The sequence below is a fragment of the Cupressus sempervirens genome, chromosome 7 (genome assembly GCF_028749045.1).
Source record: "Cupressus sempervirens isolate cs-2001-9-10 chromosome 7, ASM2874904v1, whole genome shotgun sequence".
In the NCBI taxonomy this organism is placed as follows: domain Eukaryota; kingdom Viridiplantae; phylum Streptophyta; class Pinopsida; order Cupressales; family Cupressaceae; genus Cupressus; species Cupressus sempervirens.
The window spans coordinates 670,202,940-670,217,603 of record NC_143124.1 but is presented as its reverse complement, the minus strand read 5'-3'; the positions used below and the strand labels follow the sequence as shown (position 1 = coordinate 670,217,603).

Below are 14,664 nucleotides of genomic sequence, written 5' to 3'. Positions count from 1 at the left end.
CACATAAGCTTCACCATGTGGCCTAGGAGGAGCACCATACGACCTTTTACGGGGCTATCAAGAGATCACATAAGCTTCACCGTACGACCTAGGAAGAGCACCGTATGGCCAGTCAGAAGGTTAAAGGAGATAGAAAAAAACCATAGGGCTCTAGGAGAAAGCACTGAAAACATCGTACGCTATCAGGAGTATGGAGTGTCATACACTGTACAATAAAGGCAGAGAGATTGCAAAGAAGTGGATACCGTATGGAGACAAGGTGACACAAAAGAAGGGTGACAGGAGGATTTATTAAAAAAAAAAAACGACAACAAATAAAAACAGTTGAGAATGGAAAACGTATGGTACCAAAGGGAAGGGGAAGACATGAAAAGGTAATAAAACATAAGCGGTTAGCAGAAAGAGTATGGGATTGGAAGAAAATCAAAAAAATTGTGTTCCATGGACGTTTGTGTGGGTTTGAGGGTGCTCATTTGGTCTTGGCGGCAGGGGCGTTGCCCCCTAGACCCTCGGTCAATTCAGTTATCAGTCGTGGGAAGTGTGACCAGTTGATGAGACTTAGAGCTGCTGTAGGCATAGTGTCTGTATGTTAGAGAGCACTGGAGCAAGCCTTTCAAGGGGGGTGCTACGCTTTAAGGCACTCGGAGTAGGTGTTGGATGTGAGGCTATCTTGGTGGATGCATAGAGAGCTCGGAGGAGCTGACCATCCAGTTTGAGGCAATAAGAGTGACATTTGGCTCAATGTACCCAAAAGTTGGAAGCAGAGAAGTCAACACGGGTGGCTATCAGGGTCAGCTTGGCTAAGGAGACAGTATTGTGTTAACAAAGGCTATAGATGCAACGTGTTTTGGAGACCAATTCGAAGAGGGCTCAAGAAGAGTCAGCTGCCAAGCTAGCCGCGGAGAGGGCAGCCTTGTTAGCCAAACAGAGTCAACTACAAAATTGGCAGCGGAGAAGGAACAGTTAGCAGTAGAGGAGCGAGTAGCAGATGAGGAGATAGAGTTGGGCGAGATTGCTAGGATGATGCAATCAGCTTTGGAGCTTCAGATGGAGGTAAGTTGAACAAGTTTAGGACACGGACGGCTACTACTCCAGGGATGCATTCCTCTTCTTAATAACAAAAATTGATGTAATTAGTTGTTTATTTTGAGTTTTGTTGTATTGTCGTCCAAAGATGACTTTACATTTTGGGGGGGATGATGTTGTTGGCAAATTCTATATTGTAGCTGACGGGTAGAATAGTATTTGAACAGGCGTGTGACCATGGAGTCACCCCTTTGGGAAAGTATATGTACACCGTCCGGAAGGGACTTTGGTACATGATTGTAATTATCTTAATAATATTGTAAGCAGTGAAGTGCATATTGCGTATATGAATAAAGTATCTGTTCTATGTTATATCTTACTGTACTACATGTGATAAGTATCATTTTAACCTGTACGATAAACAAAAGGGAGAATCATCAACTAAGAGAAAGAGAGAGAAAATAAATTGGAAATAAATTTTCAAAAAATAAGGGCAGTAACTCATTTTCTTGTTAAGGGAGGTGACTACCTTGCACCTACTTACTCACTTTGTTAATGCTAAGCAACCTAAATTAAAGATGTAACCAAAATCTAAATTGTAGGGAGTTATTAGAATGGATTTCTACAAAGGCTGCTTTTAATTTGTGTGGAAGATACTAATATCTTGTGATGCAAGATATTCTCTTCTACTAACATTTGGTATAACAGAAATAGCAATTTATTTGGCATTAGGCACAAGGGAGGGTATACTTGAAGAAAACATGGTCAGGATTGTTTAATGTGGCATGGCCAAAAAAAGGCCAGATATTTTCGTATCAGAAAATCTTTTGGAATTAGACGGGTACTAAGTGTTCTCATTATAACACTTAGCCATAAAGAACCAATAGGCTGAGGAGTTGTTAAATTCGTTTTATTACTTCTTTTCATTATTGTAAAATAAAAGTAAAATCTGGACATATAACTGAGGACCCTTTTATCCTCATCTTCTCTTATGGCTAATCCAGGGCAGGTGTTGTATATTTGTAATTTGAGGATCCCAACTGCATAAATCTTGGGCCAGACCGGAAGTTTTTTTACTTCGTTCTTTCCTACCAGTGTCCGCACTAATTAGAGTTTGTATTGTATTATTTTGAACATATTAACAAAATGATCTTCTGGCTATGGCCTTTTACTAGTCAAATAAAAGTGTAAAAAACCTAGGAATAGGAGAATATATGACCAGTAGGAAATACAAACAAACACCTACACCTCCCCTTTTGTGTATCATAGGTGGGTGAAAAGATAATGGGTCCCAACAAATGAGACCACACCGTGTACCATGTACAAAGAAGTCCCCACAAGATAAATACAAATCCTCCCAAAAATAGAAAGAGAACAGCCCCCAAAAAAGAGAGAGGACTAAGAAGCCATGCACCCCCCCTCCACACCGCCAAAGTGGACACTTGTCCACCAGAGAAGTTTGCAAGTAAAGGAACTTGTTCTCAGTGAAAGTTTTGGTAAAAATATCTGCAATCTCGTACGATGTCAGACAATACCTGAGACTGAATTAGCTCTTTATTGAATTAGAGCCTGATAGATAGCCTTATCAGGCTCAAAATGTTGCTTAATTATCCAATTCTCCTACCTCTTACAAGCTACCCTGTTCTCTCTAGTTCTGTGCTGGCACTTCAGGTTTGTCTCAGCAAAGATGTGTTTCATCACTAACCAGCACTCTGCATTCAACGACTAACCTTGTTCACATCAATAATGGGTTCTGAACCTTCCTATTGGCAGTCAACTCATTGTCAACCAGAGCTGTCTTTTCCTTGTAAAAAAAAAACCATTCAACTTTTGCTTTCTTCTGTGTTTCTTTTCCTCATCATTTCATAATGATCAAGGCTGTCAATTATTTCTCTCAATGCAGAATATTGATTTATAATTGAAATGGAGTATTTACTGCTCACATTTGATATAAAGTAATATTAGCATTATTCAGATTGGAACTTCACAAAATGAAAAAGTAGGCCATATGCACTAAGCAATGTATCTGCAATACCTCCACATGTCCAGCATGAAAAAGATCAAAAGCACCATCAATGTAAATAATGCGTGCATCTGGTCCAGGACCCTGCAGAGTCGAACAATACTAGATTTCAGGCATAAAAACAGAAAATCAAAGGCCAATGATGTACCCTGGGAGCTCAATCTGGTAATTCACTTCATGCTTCAAACACTAAGTGACTTTTATTATAATAACAATAATAAATAGCATGTGGATCTATAACCATACAAACGATTGATGCAGAAGAGGGTTCACTCAATTAAAGAAACAAATAATGCATTGAATCATCAACTACATACTATAAATAAGTTCTCAAGAAAAAAAATGTTCTTTGCAGGGGATTAGCATATCAGACAAGCAAGAAAGGCAGAATATAGGATATATCAAATAAATGCAGCGTCAATGAATATTCAGCTTCATGTCAGATTGTAGCATGCATGAGAGCATATTTGATGACAGGGAGTCTAATATTCCTACAAGAACCAAGGTATGTTAACTGAGATAGCTAAAGACAACTAGTAATAAAATTCATAATCATATACCTTCCCATTGGAAAACTGAACAATACGACGAGATGTAGGGAGAAAATGGGATATTCGAGTTCCATTTGAAGAAGCGCCACTCTCAGTCTTCTGGCTGTGCCCATGACTAAACTGTCGTTGTAAAGAAGCGTGATTATGACTGTCACTGTTGGGCCTGTCTCTGACACAAAGCAGCATTCGACCTGTACAGCAAAATAGCAATAGGAAATAAGCATTGATATAAATGACTCTCTCTCTCTCTCTCTCTCTCTCTCTCTCTCTCTACATATATATATATATAGATAGATAGATAGGTATTATAAACTGGAAACTGTTTGCCATAAAAGGTCAGCAAGAAAAACTTATCAATCTTCAGAATTATAAATCTATCTGTCAACTTATGAGACTGGCCATGTAAAATCTGGATTACATGAAACCTAATTCCCAACCTGAAATATAGAAAGAGAATCTATATAAATATAAGAAATGTATTATGGTACTCGCAACTTACATCTATCCCCATAGTTTTATACAGAACATCCAATTGAAGGAAAGTTTGCATGTAAGTAAAATGGAACCCATCTTGCACCTGGTCATCGAGATTCCAAGAGAAAAATCCCTAGAAATAGAGTCAGTGAGTGGGTATAAAAGCTGGATAATATAGAAACCAACTATATGACAACAGATCCACAACACACCAGTTGATTCTACTTGACATAAAATCTGAATGGCATAATCCTTCTGAAATTGCATGATCTAAAGGTTATTTTACTCATTTATTGAATTCTAGACCAAGAACCCAAAAGAGGGATTTTGAAGACCCTAGTGAAATCACCTAGTATGTGTATGATGCAGATCTGCTGATTGGCTCAACTGTCCCTATCAAAGCAGCTCAACTGTCCCTATCAAAGCGGGCACCATAAAAACCAAATTGATTCAAATCATAACTGCTTTGTGTGACATCTGCAAAATATTCTCTGTGACAGCCTTTCTGTATGGCTGCCTTAATTCCATGACCCTCAGCTTTATTGGCACACGATATCCTAGATTTGGTAACAGTTAAAATCTCTAAAATCAGAGTGGTGTTACTCTTGGCATCTCATTTTGCACCGTCCACCTCTGTGTTTTAGCTATGAAGTCAGGCCCGGCCCTGCAGGACCCTGACCCTGGTCTTGTTCAAACCTGGACTGGGTCTAGCGCCAGTCCACCTGTGGACCTAGAAAAGATCAGTGCCCAAGGCAGCCAATTCAATCCAGCCAAACCCAGTTCAAGCCCGGGCTAGACCAGAAGGAACTTATCCAAACCACAAGTGGAACAAAAATGCCCAACCTTTTTTTCCAAAATTAATAAAAAATTCATATTTGGAACCCTATAAAGTGGATTTCAAATTACTTATGTTTGTTTATACTTGGATACCAATGTGGGCCTCCTGACCACAAAGGCAGAGGAGGAAGCAACTGGAGGCAGAGGCAAGAGTGGAGGTAGGCAGAAGCTGGCCAGAAGCCACTCCTAGCTAGCTGTTTGGCCCATGTAACCTCTTTAAACCCACGCAACCCCTTTTTGACCTTGTTTCAACATGTCTAAGGCTCCTTTTGATGGGATCTCTGCTCGATAGGATTTACCTTTGTTTTCTTTTTTGCCCACATCTAGAAAAGACTTCGGTGCCTTCATTTCTTTATGAGCAACAACAAGGCTCACATCATTTTTTTTCACCTTGTGCACAACCCTCTTGCAACTAGGGATTATTGCCTCTATCCCTGCGATGATCTTGCTTCTCTTTGTGATGAGTTCTTTGTACCTACAATGGCTCTATGGTGACATCGGCTACGGTTCTCAAATGGGCTTATAATTTATCCCCATAAAATTATCTGTTTGGTTTTTGAAAAAAATTCCTTACAAAATATTCTAAAGGTTTTAATATTTTTTCCTTAAAAAATCATTCTCTGGGCTATGAAAAATAATTTGTGGGTTTAATATTTTTTCATTATAAAATATTTTGTTTTGGCTTTAATAATTTTTCCTTAAACATTATCTATTGGGTTTTACCATTTTTTCCTCATGAACTCTATTTTGCTTTTGCACAAAACTTTTCCAATTAAGTTTTGCATTTCTTTGAGATAACTCGTTATTTGATTCGGAAAAAATGATCAAACGATTGTCACCAATCCACGTAATGAAATATTTTACTGAAGGTTCTCATCAAGTTTTTTCCATTTTTTTAGTTTGTTAGCCTATATTTGATTTTTTAGACCTTCAAAGTCCCTTTTGCGTTTTTAAGTGTTTGTTTTGTTTGTTTTTTTCCTTTTTGTTTCCTTCAATCTCTTGCTTTTGCTCATACCTTTGATTCGAGATATCTTGGGGCTTAAACAAAGTTGTTAGTCAAAAGATATTAAGGATTAAGTGCCCAAAAAGTGGGGTTTACAACGTCCATTCCATATTTAAATTGTTGACCTTATATTTTAATGTTGAGTTGCAGACCTTATATTTTAATGTTGAGTTGCACTTTTCGAAAAATATAACTTAAAATCACTTTATGTTATGTTTCTAAGTTACTTTATCACTTCAATGATTAATCTTTAACGTCACTATGTTATGTTGTAATTTGATGTTTAGTTGCTTTTTAATTTATCACTTAAGTGACTTTATGCACTTTGTAGTCCAATTTGATGTTGAGATTTACTTAAATGTTTTTACATAAAGCATTTAAGTGAAATCTCACTAAATGAACATATTTACACATAAATATGTTAGTGTAAATATGCCATGTTCCCTTTAGTTCCTAGAATGGGGACGGCAGGGGTCAGCAAGATGGGTTTACGGGACCGTAAAAAAATTTGCCAATATTGGGGACGACAAATAGGGATGGCTATACAAATATAGGAAAATTTTAAAATATACACTTGAAATTTGCAAATATACATGTCATTCGTATGAAACTAAGCACAAAGTATAGCATTTAAAAATTATACAACCTTAACATGCACCACTCAAGTGCCATCTACAAAATAATAACCGATTGAGTACTAAATAATAGAATATGTATTAAAATTTAACTCTAGTCTATTATGCGTTCATAAAACAGTTTCAATTGTCAATGTGCAATTGTGCATATCAATATGTGAAAAAGAAAAGTTTAAGAGTGAACAATATCATAGAAATCTGAAAATCTAAATATGCCCAAAAGCTAGAGAGCTGCCATTAAATTTCATCATCACGTTCAAGTTCAACTTTATAATGCCATAAATATATTTCAGTTCTATTTTTGATGTATTAGCTCTCAATTTTAAAGTTCGTTTTAACTATGCATGGTTTATATTTGTTAATAACAACTGAGCAGATTACCTATCAATAACTTCCACCAAAACCCCTTTAGAAATTCAATCATGTCAATAAAATAAGGTTTCAACCATAGTAACGAGAATCGCGTGAATTGGCGATTCAGCGATAAGATTCAAGGTGGGCGATTTTTTTGGAGTCGGGAATCGCCACACCCGATTTTTTTGGATGAATCGAATGAATTGCCAGTATCGGCGATTCATCAAAAAAATCGCATGAATCGGATGAAAAAATCGGCAAGAAATCGCCTATGGCCAGAAAAGTATGGAGTTGTAAATTTAAAAAAAATAACTTGGTTTTTTAACTTTCTTTTTGACCTTTTCTCTTTGTTATAACCCTAAAGGGCCTTCTATTTGTTAAGCATGAGTAGAAGAGAGGGAAAGTGAGAGAGAAGAAGAGGCTTGAGCTGGAGCCTTGTTTTTATATTTTGTTTACACTGTATAGATATTGATAGTGATACTGAATCACTGATAGACATACATTTCAAATTTCCATGGATCTTCATCTTAGATTTATACATACATTTATGATTTGATGTCTTATAGATCTTTATGATTTCATCTTACATACATTCTATGATTTGAATCATTATGATCATTTGATTTTTATTTACTTCAGCTAGCCTACAATTTACATTTTAGTACATAATGATAACATAGTTACGTATGTGATGGATTTTATGTTTCATGTTTATGTATATTAAGTTTTAACTTTTATTTGATGATGTTATAGTGTGTTTAAGTTATATTCAATAAAGGGTGCATGAAATAAGTCTTAAATTGTTAAAATCTCTACATTTAAAGGGTTTTTCAAATTTGCCGATTCATTGCTGATTAACCGGCGATTCACCCCCGATTCACGATTCGATTCGGCCGTGCCGATTCCGATACGATTCCAATTCTCGTTACTTTGGTTTCAACATTTTTTTAATTTTTTTCGGTGCTTTAACGTTGGGGACAAACGTTTGTCCCTAGTACAATTGGGTGATGTCTTTGATGTCCCTGATTGTACCAAAGACGACTAGTCATCCCCCATTTTTTCCCATTGTTTACAAGATGCCTCCTGCAATTTTTTCAATTTCGGGGACATGGGGAGGACATCCCATACCCGTCCCCCTGTCCCTAGGACATCCCAATCTCCAAAACTTGGTGTTTTTGGTTGGGGACAAGTCTTTGGGTTACATAGTAAATATGTAATTGACCCTTTCAAGTTTAAAGTGAGATTCACTTCAGTGAATCAATTACATGTGTTAAATAGAAAACTTAAGTGATGCAAGTCATTACATGTTATTTTTTAATGAAATACATGTAATTGCTTCTCCAAACCATAATTTTGGCTTGCAAACCACTAGTTTCTCAACAAAACTACTTTGATGGTTTTACTTGCAATTTTAAACATATAATGCATCTTGTAAGCCTTGATTAAGTCTTAGCATGCATTTGCATTACATGTAATGGCACTTCTAAACCACGATTTGTCAAAGGGTTACATTTATATGTAAATTCAAGTCATTTTAAACATGCATTGCATCTCCAGAAACCCATTTTTGGTCTAAAGGGGTGTTTTTATGCATTTACATATCATATTTTAAATATGTAATGGGCCTCTAGAAACCTGATTTTGGTCTAAAGAGCTAAAAACGCCCATAATAATGGCATTTCAGAACACATTTTAAGTGCAACTTGCTCAGGCATTTCCATTACATACAATGACATCAACGAAACCCAATTTTAGTTTGCACTTGATTATTTGGAATTCATATTTTAAATAATGTGTTTGGACTTGTAAAACACGATTTTGGCTTGAGAGGAAAAAATGTCCCATGCATTGCATCTTGCAAAGCCCGATTTTGGCTTACATGCATATGTATGCACATTTAAAAAATGTGTTTGGACTTGTAAAGCCCGACTTTGGTCTTCTAAAGGCAAAACGCTTTATGAAAAGGGGTTTTTATATCATTTCAAGATAAAACACTGCATGCAATAGGGCCTCCAAACCCTGATTTGCCAAGGAACTTGAAAAGAAAATCATTTACAACAAGTTATTGCATCATTATATGCACATGCAATGCAAGGTTCAAAACCCAATTTTCTCTTGGGAAGGCATTTTCAAACACACGAATCACTAGGAGAAATGCAAGCTGCACTTTGAAGGGCATTTGCAACATCATTTTGCACATACATTTGCATCTCCAAACCACGATTTGAAACTAAGGTTTGAATCTTTCAAAGGCATTTGGTTCTTACATGCAAGCACACTTGTGAAACCCAATTTTAGATAGGACAAGTTCATTCCAACTTCTTCTTCTTCCAAATTTTGCTCTTTTCTCTCCAAATAAGTGTAAAAGTCCAGTTTTGCTTGCATTTCTTGATCATTTTGCTAATTTGTTGCAGTCTTTGGCTCATTATCATCCATTTGTTTGAATGCAGCCCTCCTTTTTTGCTTCAAGTTATTTAATTAGTTTGAAACTTTCATTTTTTGCAAATGCAAAAGGTCTCTCATTTCAAAAACAAAATTGCATGCAAAGTGAAGTTTTGGAACTTATTAATTTTGAGTCAAAGCAAGAGGTGTGTTCTTTTTTCTTTTTTTTTTTCCATTTTTGTATATAGTTTATTTTGATTAGGTACAAGCTGGTTTGAAGGGGACCCCAAACACCTTTTTGTATATAGTCTATTGCTTGTCTTTGCTTGTTTTATGAAGAAAACTTGCAGATCTTCCCTCAGAGAATGCAAGTACCTTTCCGTGTTTTCATCTTCCATATTCCATCCATCTCCACCTTCACCCAAATTCCTTATTCCCAAATATGTAATGGGACTTCCAAAACCTGATAACATGGTTTTTTTTTAATATATATCGGTAGAAGGCTTTTGCCAATATATATTAATTTTTTAATTTTACGTGAGAGACAAAACTTAGTACATCATTATTGCATCCTTGATCTATCTCCTTTTTACATTACTAAAATTTGACTTGCATTCTCATTATTAAACAGTAAACTTCTTTTTGAAGCTTGATTGTTTTTTAGATTTCCCACTTTATTATGTCCTCACGATTCCAAAGTTTGAAATTGAAGTCACTAGATGTGCTTTCCTGCATACCTTCTATTGGCTAAGATCCTTGTTGGTAGTAATGAATCATAAAAATCACACTGAATCGAAAATATTGTTGTAAATAGCATTTTTCTTAACAGATAGAGAAAGTTTTTTTTTTAAACCACTTTTGAAGTTTGAATTTATTTTATGATAGAGTAAAAATTGAATTATTAGTAAGTTTCTATTAGCAATGTGTCGTACTAAGAGGCACTAAGAATCCTACACAGCCCAAATCTAGAAGAGGAAATGCAATCTATGCAATATCACAATATAGAAACAAATTACAATCAAATTAATGACAAGTGGCTATTTAAAGATAAGGCCTAAAAGCAAAACGAAAAAAGACACCATAACTCAAGACATCAAAAATCCTACTTATCGCATAGAACCTATGAAAGGATTGTTCATCCTAGAGTGATAAGTAAACTAATCAACTATTAATGCACCAAATGTGAAATACATTTGATCCTAAAGCTTTTATCCTATATTATTCTGCTGAGGACTATTACAAAGCCTGATTACATGTTTACACAAGGTAAAAATGATGAGTTTTTCACCACATATAATTGCATCTCCAATACCTGATTTTGGTAAAAACTCACATTTTTTAACATAAAGACTCTCATCCTACGCACATCCATGTGCTTCCAACTTGCATTCTTAGCCATCCAAAGCAAAAGCCCCATTTTTCCCACATGCAATCCACTATCCAAACCCCAATTTTCTTAATTTTTGCCCAAAATAAAAGCTCTTCCATTCATTTGCAGCCTTCAAAAGTGTTCAATAAGTATCTAAATCATAACTAGAAAACTTATCCTCCATGGATTCGTCATCAATTCTCTAAATCTTGAAACCCTTATAGATTTAATCCCATTGAAAGATGTTTTCCCTCTTCGGAATTCTCATTAATGCAGCGAATTCTTCAAGTCAAGATATGTCAATTCTTTTTCAAAGAATAGAGACATGCTATTGAGAATACATGCTTCGAATCTAAAGAAGCAATATTCATGGGGTCTCCACTTTCCCAATGGCAACCTTGGGTCCTGAGTTCATGTGGGAATGTGCCAAGCACTTTGATCCGAAAAACAAATTTAAAAACAAATGGAAAAGTTGTTTTGGGTTTACATTGAAACATCATTGAGAAGGTTTTCAAAGTGTCGGAAACTCCAAATTGTCCAAATTTGACAAAGAAAAATTCACAACTGTAGAATGAGGAAAAGCTTGATTACATCAAGTTTTCAAATAACTAGCAATTCGTCACATAGAATGCAATGGTGTGTAATATAGGAGCTCCTGATCCTATGATCATCCACAATTGCATCACCAAGTACAAGGCCTTTGCCGACAATCGATAGGATTGATTCATTCCGAATCAGCAATTTCAACATTTTCTTCAAGTGTATTTTCAGTTTTGTAATTTCAGAAGATAAATTGTGTGTAATCCATGTGCATGTAATCTGATTACACAAACCTTCAATCATGTAACCCACTAAATCTTCTTTCTTAGTTTGACTTAGTCAAGGTGGTTGAGTTTCTCCCACCTTTTTCTCCTTTATTTCACTCCTTTGCCTATATAAAGGAGTGTCCCCTCCTTGTAAAAATCATATTTTATATATGCAAGAGAGCTCTACCAAACTTGTGCAAGCATAAATTTGATTGTGTAGTGCAAATTTGAAAGAAAAGCGAATAAAAAGAAGCAGTTGGACTCGAAGCTTTGACTAGAAACAATTGTGATAGAATAAATTGCAAGTTGTGATTGTGATTTGTTTCTATTATCTTGGATTCGTGTTATTATTGTATGTTTACTAGAGCACAATGAGTACAAGAAACAATTGGAGCCGAAGCTTCAATTGGGAGCGATAGTGATAACAAAGACTACAAGTTCTGACTGTAGTTTATGTTACTATCTCATATTCATACAAATTGTTAGAATTAAGTTATAGCTTAGAAATCCTCTACTTATGAAATATTGTGTGCCTCAATGATAAAGATTTTTCTTATAAATTAGGAAAACTACACAAAGCTAAACCAGCATGCTCTCAATCAGCCTTTGAGTTGGTCTTTGGTTTTGGTATCACTGTTTCCAACTGTTAGATAGAAGTGTAGTTATAGAGATTAAACCTTGCCTATTACTCGCTCCATGAGTAAGTGGATTCTTTCTTGAAATAAGAAGAAAGAATATTGGTAACATCCCTTTACAATATGTCTTAACTTCTTGCTTGCCTTGAGTTGATCCAAGGACCGGTGAAAAGGGGGAGCCTTCCCTTACAAGTAAGATAGACTCTATCTCATACGTTGTGGCTGGTCAACCTATTTTAAGACTGAATTTACATAAATTGTCGGATGCAAAATATCCACCCAACAGTTTTAGGCAACTCCATTGGGGACACAACGCGCATTTGAAAGCCTCATGCTTTCATTTGAAGCATAACTATCCTTTTTCACTGTAAATATTTATTATTATTTTATTTCTTGTAATTGTTTTAAGCATTTATCAACGATCATTGAATCTAGCTCCACCTCATACGTTGTGGCTGGTAAACCTATTTTGAGACAAAATTTGCATAAACTGTCGGATGCAAAATATCCACCCAACAATTTTAGGCAACTCCGTTAGGGACACAACACGCATTTGAAAGCCTCATGCTTTCATTTGAAGCATACCTATCAATTTTCACTGTAAATATTTATTATTATTTTATTTCTTGTAATTGTTTTAAGCATTTATCAAGGATCATTGAATCTAGTTCCGCCTTTACATGCTCTTCCTGATGGCTCACGAAAGAATTTTCACAAGTTCTTTGGTGATGAAAAACATCTTGATGAACATATTGCTGCCTTCTACATTGTATGTGGTGTTCATGCTATTGGATATGAGGACATCTCTATAAAGTTGTTCGTGTAAACTCTCCAAGGCATCGTCATTGATTGGTTTTACCATTTACCACCACATATTATCACAAATTGGGCTACTCTCATAGTCAAGTTTGAGGAAAGGTTCAGGCTTCTTAGAGATGCTTGTTTATTATTGACCCAACTTACTCAGTTGAAGAAGTCGTCTCACATGCCTATCTGTGAATTTGTTGCTCATTTCAACAAATTGACACGAAGAACTCCAATTGTTACTCAACCTACAATTGCAAATTTGAAGTGTTTCTTTGTCAATGCTCAAAAACCTACAGTCAGTTTTCTATTTAGAAAAGCAGCCCCGGTTACTCTTACAGTTGCAAAGACATTGGCGATTGAAATTGAAGATGATCTTACTCTAGCTGGGAAGATAAGAATCGAAGCAAGTGGGTTTGAAGAAAATTATCATTCTTCTAATTCATCTTCTTCTTTCACAAGGACAAATCCTGAAGTGCAGAGGTTAGCAAATGAGTGACATGCTCTCAAAAAGAAAATAGTTAAAGGCATGTTCTTCATTCCTTACGAAGATGTACAAAGGAGGCCTCTTCCAACTGTTCCTGATAGTTCTATTGTTGGGAATCAGTAAAAGTTGGTTTGACCATCAAAGAAGCTTCCAATCAAGGAACCATTACCAAAGACAACAGGTAAATGTAATGTCCCCGATCTAGAAGGTTCCTGGAGTTTGGATTTTGTCAGCTCATCAACACGACCCTCGTGAGTTGACGTTTGGTTTTGGGGGTCTTTGATATGGATTTTCTATTTTTAAACTTACTATTTTTAGTAAGTCACTTTTGGCCAATTTCTATTTTGGTCAAGGCAATTCTGAAAATTTTGGTCACTTTTCATTTTGCTTTTGGGCTATAGATGAATTGATTTGGTGAAATCATATTTATTGCAATTATAGTGGGACTTAATGATTATTTAATGCATTGGTAATTAATTATGGTGCTTTATAATACAAAGTATTTGGACTTTATATTATAAAGCAAGGTTTAAGTGACAAGTGTCAAGGTGAAGCCAGGTTGCACAAGGTCTTATAAATATGACTTTATTTCGAAGAGAAAAGCATCTTGAATAGTATATATTTTGTTTCTCTTTCACTGCTTGAGGGTTTCTGAAGAATTTTCTGAGATTCATCATTGGTAATTGTGCTGAAATAAACAATTATCATTATTCTCCAACTGTAATCACTGTGGCTATGGAGATCAATATTCTAAAGGAAGTTGATTGTATTGGTTGCATACTGGCAATTGATTTGTTATACATTTCAAGGTATTGGTGACTGTCGTTTCATACTGGGGGGGTTCGCATCTAAGATTTCCATCAACTTGACGTTGAGCTTGTGGATTCAATTAGTTTGTTGGAGGTGTATTTGTGCTGGGCAGAATTGTATGCAGATGGCCCTCTAATTTGCAACCAACGGTTGTTTGTAGCTGGACGTCCTTTAATACCTGGCCGCAATTTGCATTTGGTATATTCCACGCTAACTCCAAGCTGTTATAATAAAGTCTCTTCCCTACGTTGGAGATAATCATGGTGGCGTGGAATTGAGGAGTTGCCTTTGATTCATATTTTGGGTTTCCCTTCAGTTGGCAAGCACAAAGAAGTTACACTAAGGAGAAATCGGGTTTCTTTATTGAATTTATGGCGTAATTTGATCTATGTTAATTGTATTTCTTTTCCACTTAAGTTATGAATAATGCTGAAGTTATGTGTCATTATTCTTCCTGCACTTTTAATG

General features: G+C 35.8%; 1 protein-coding gene across 2 annotated transcripts in view; it reads right to left on the bottom strand.

Annotated features, from left to right (window-relative positions):
• LOC149548443 (ethanolamine-phosphate cytidylyltransferase-like) overlaps positions 1-14,664 on the bottom strand; it is a 153,533-nt gene that overhangs the window by 43,536 nt on the left and 95,333 nt on the right. For both annotated transcript variants that reach the window (XR_016354028.1, XM_089792512.1), the window contains exons 3-4: positions 3,610-3,791; positions 3,062-3,133 (exon numbers count right to left, since the gene is read on the bottom strand). Coding sequence is in view for 1 of the 2 variants with exons in the window: in XM_089792512.1 (XP_089648638.1) it covers positions 3,062-3,133; positions 3,610-3,791 (254 nt within the window). In the remaining variant the exon portion in view is untranslated. The remainder of the gene's footprint in view (positions 1-3,061; positions 3,134-3,609; positions 3,792-14,664) is intronic.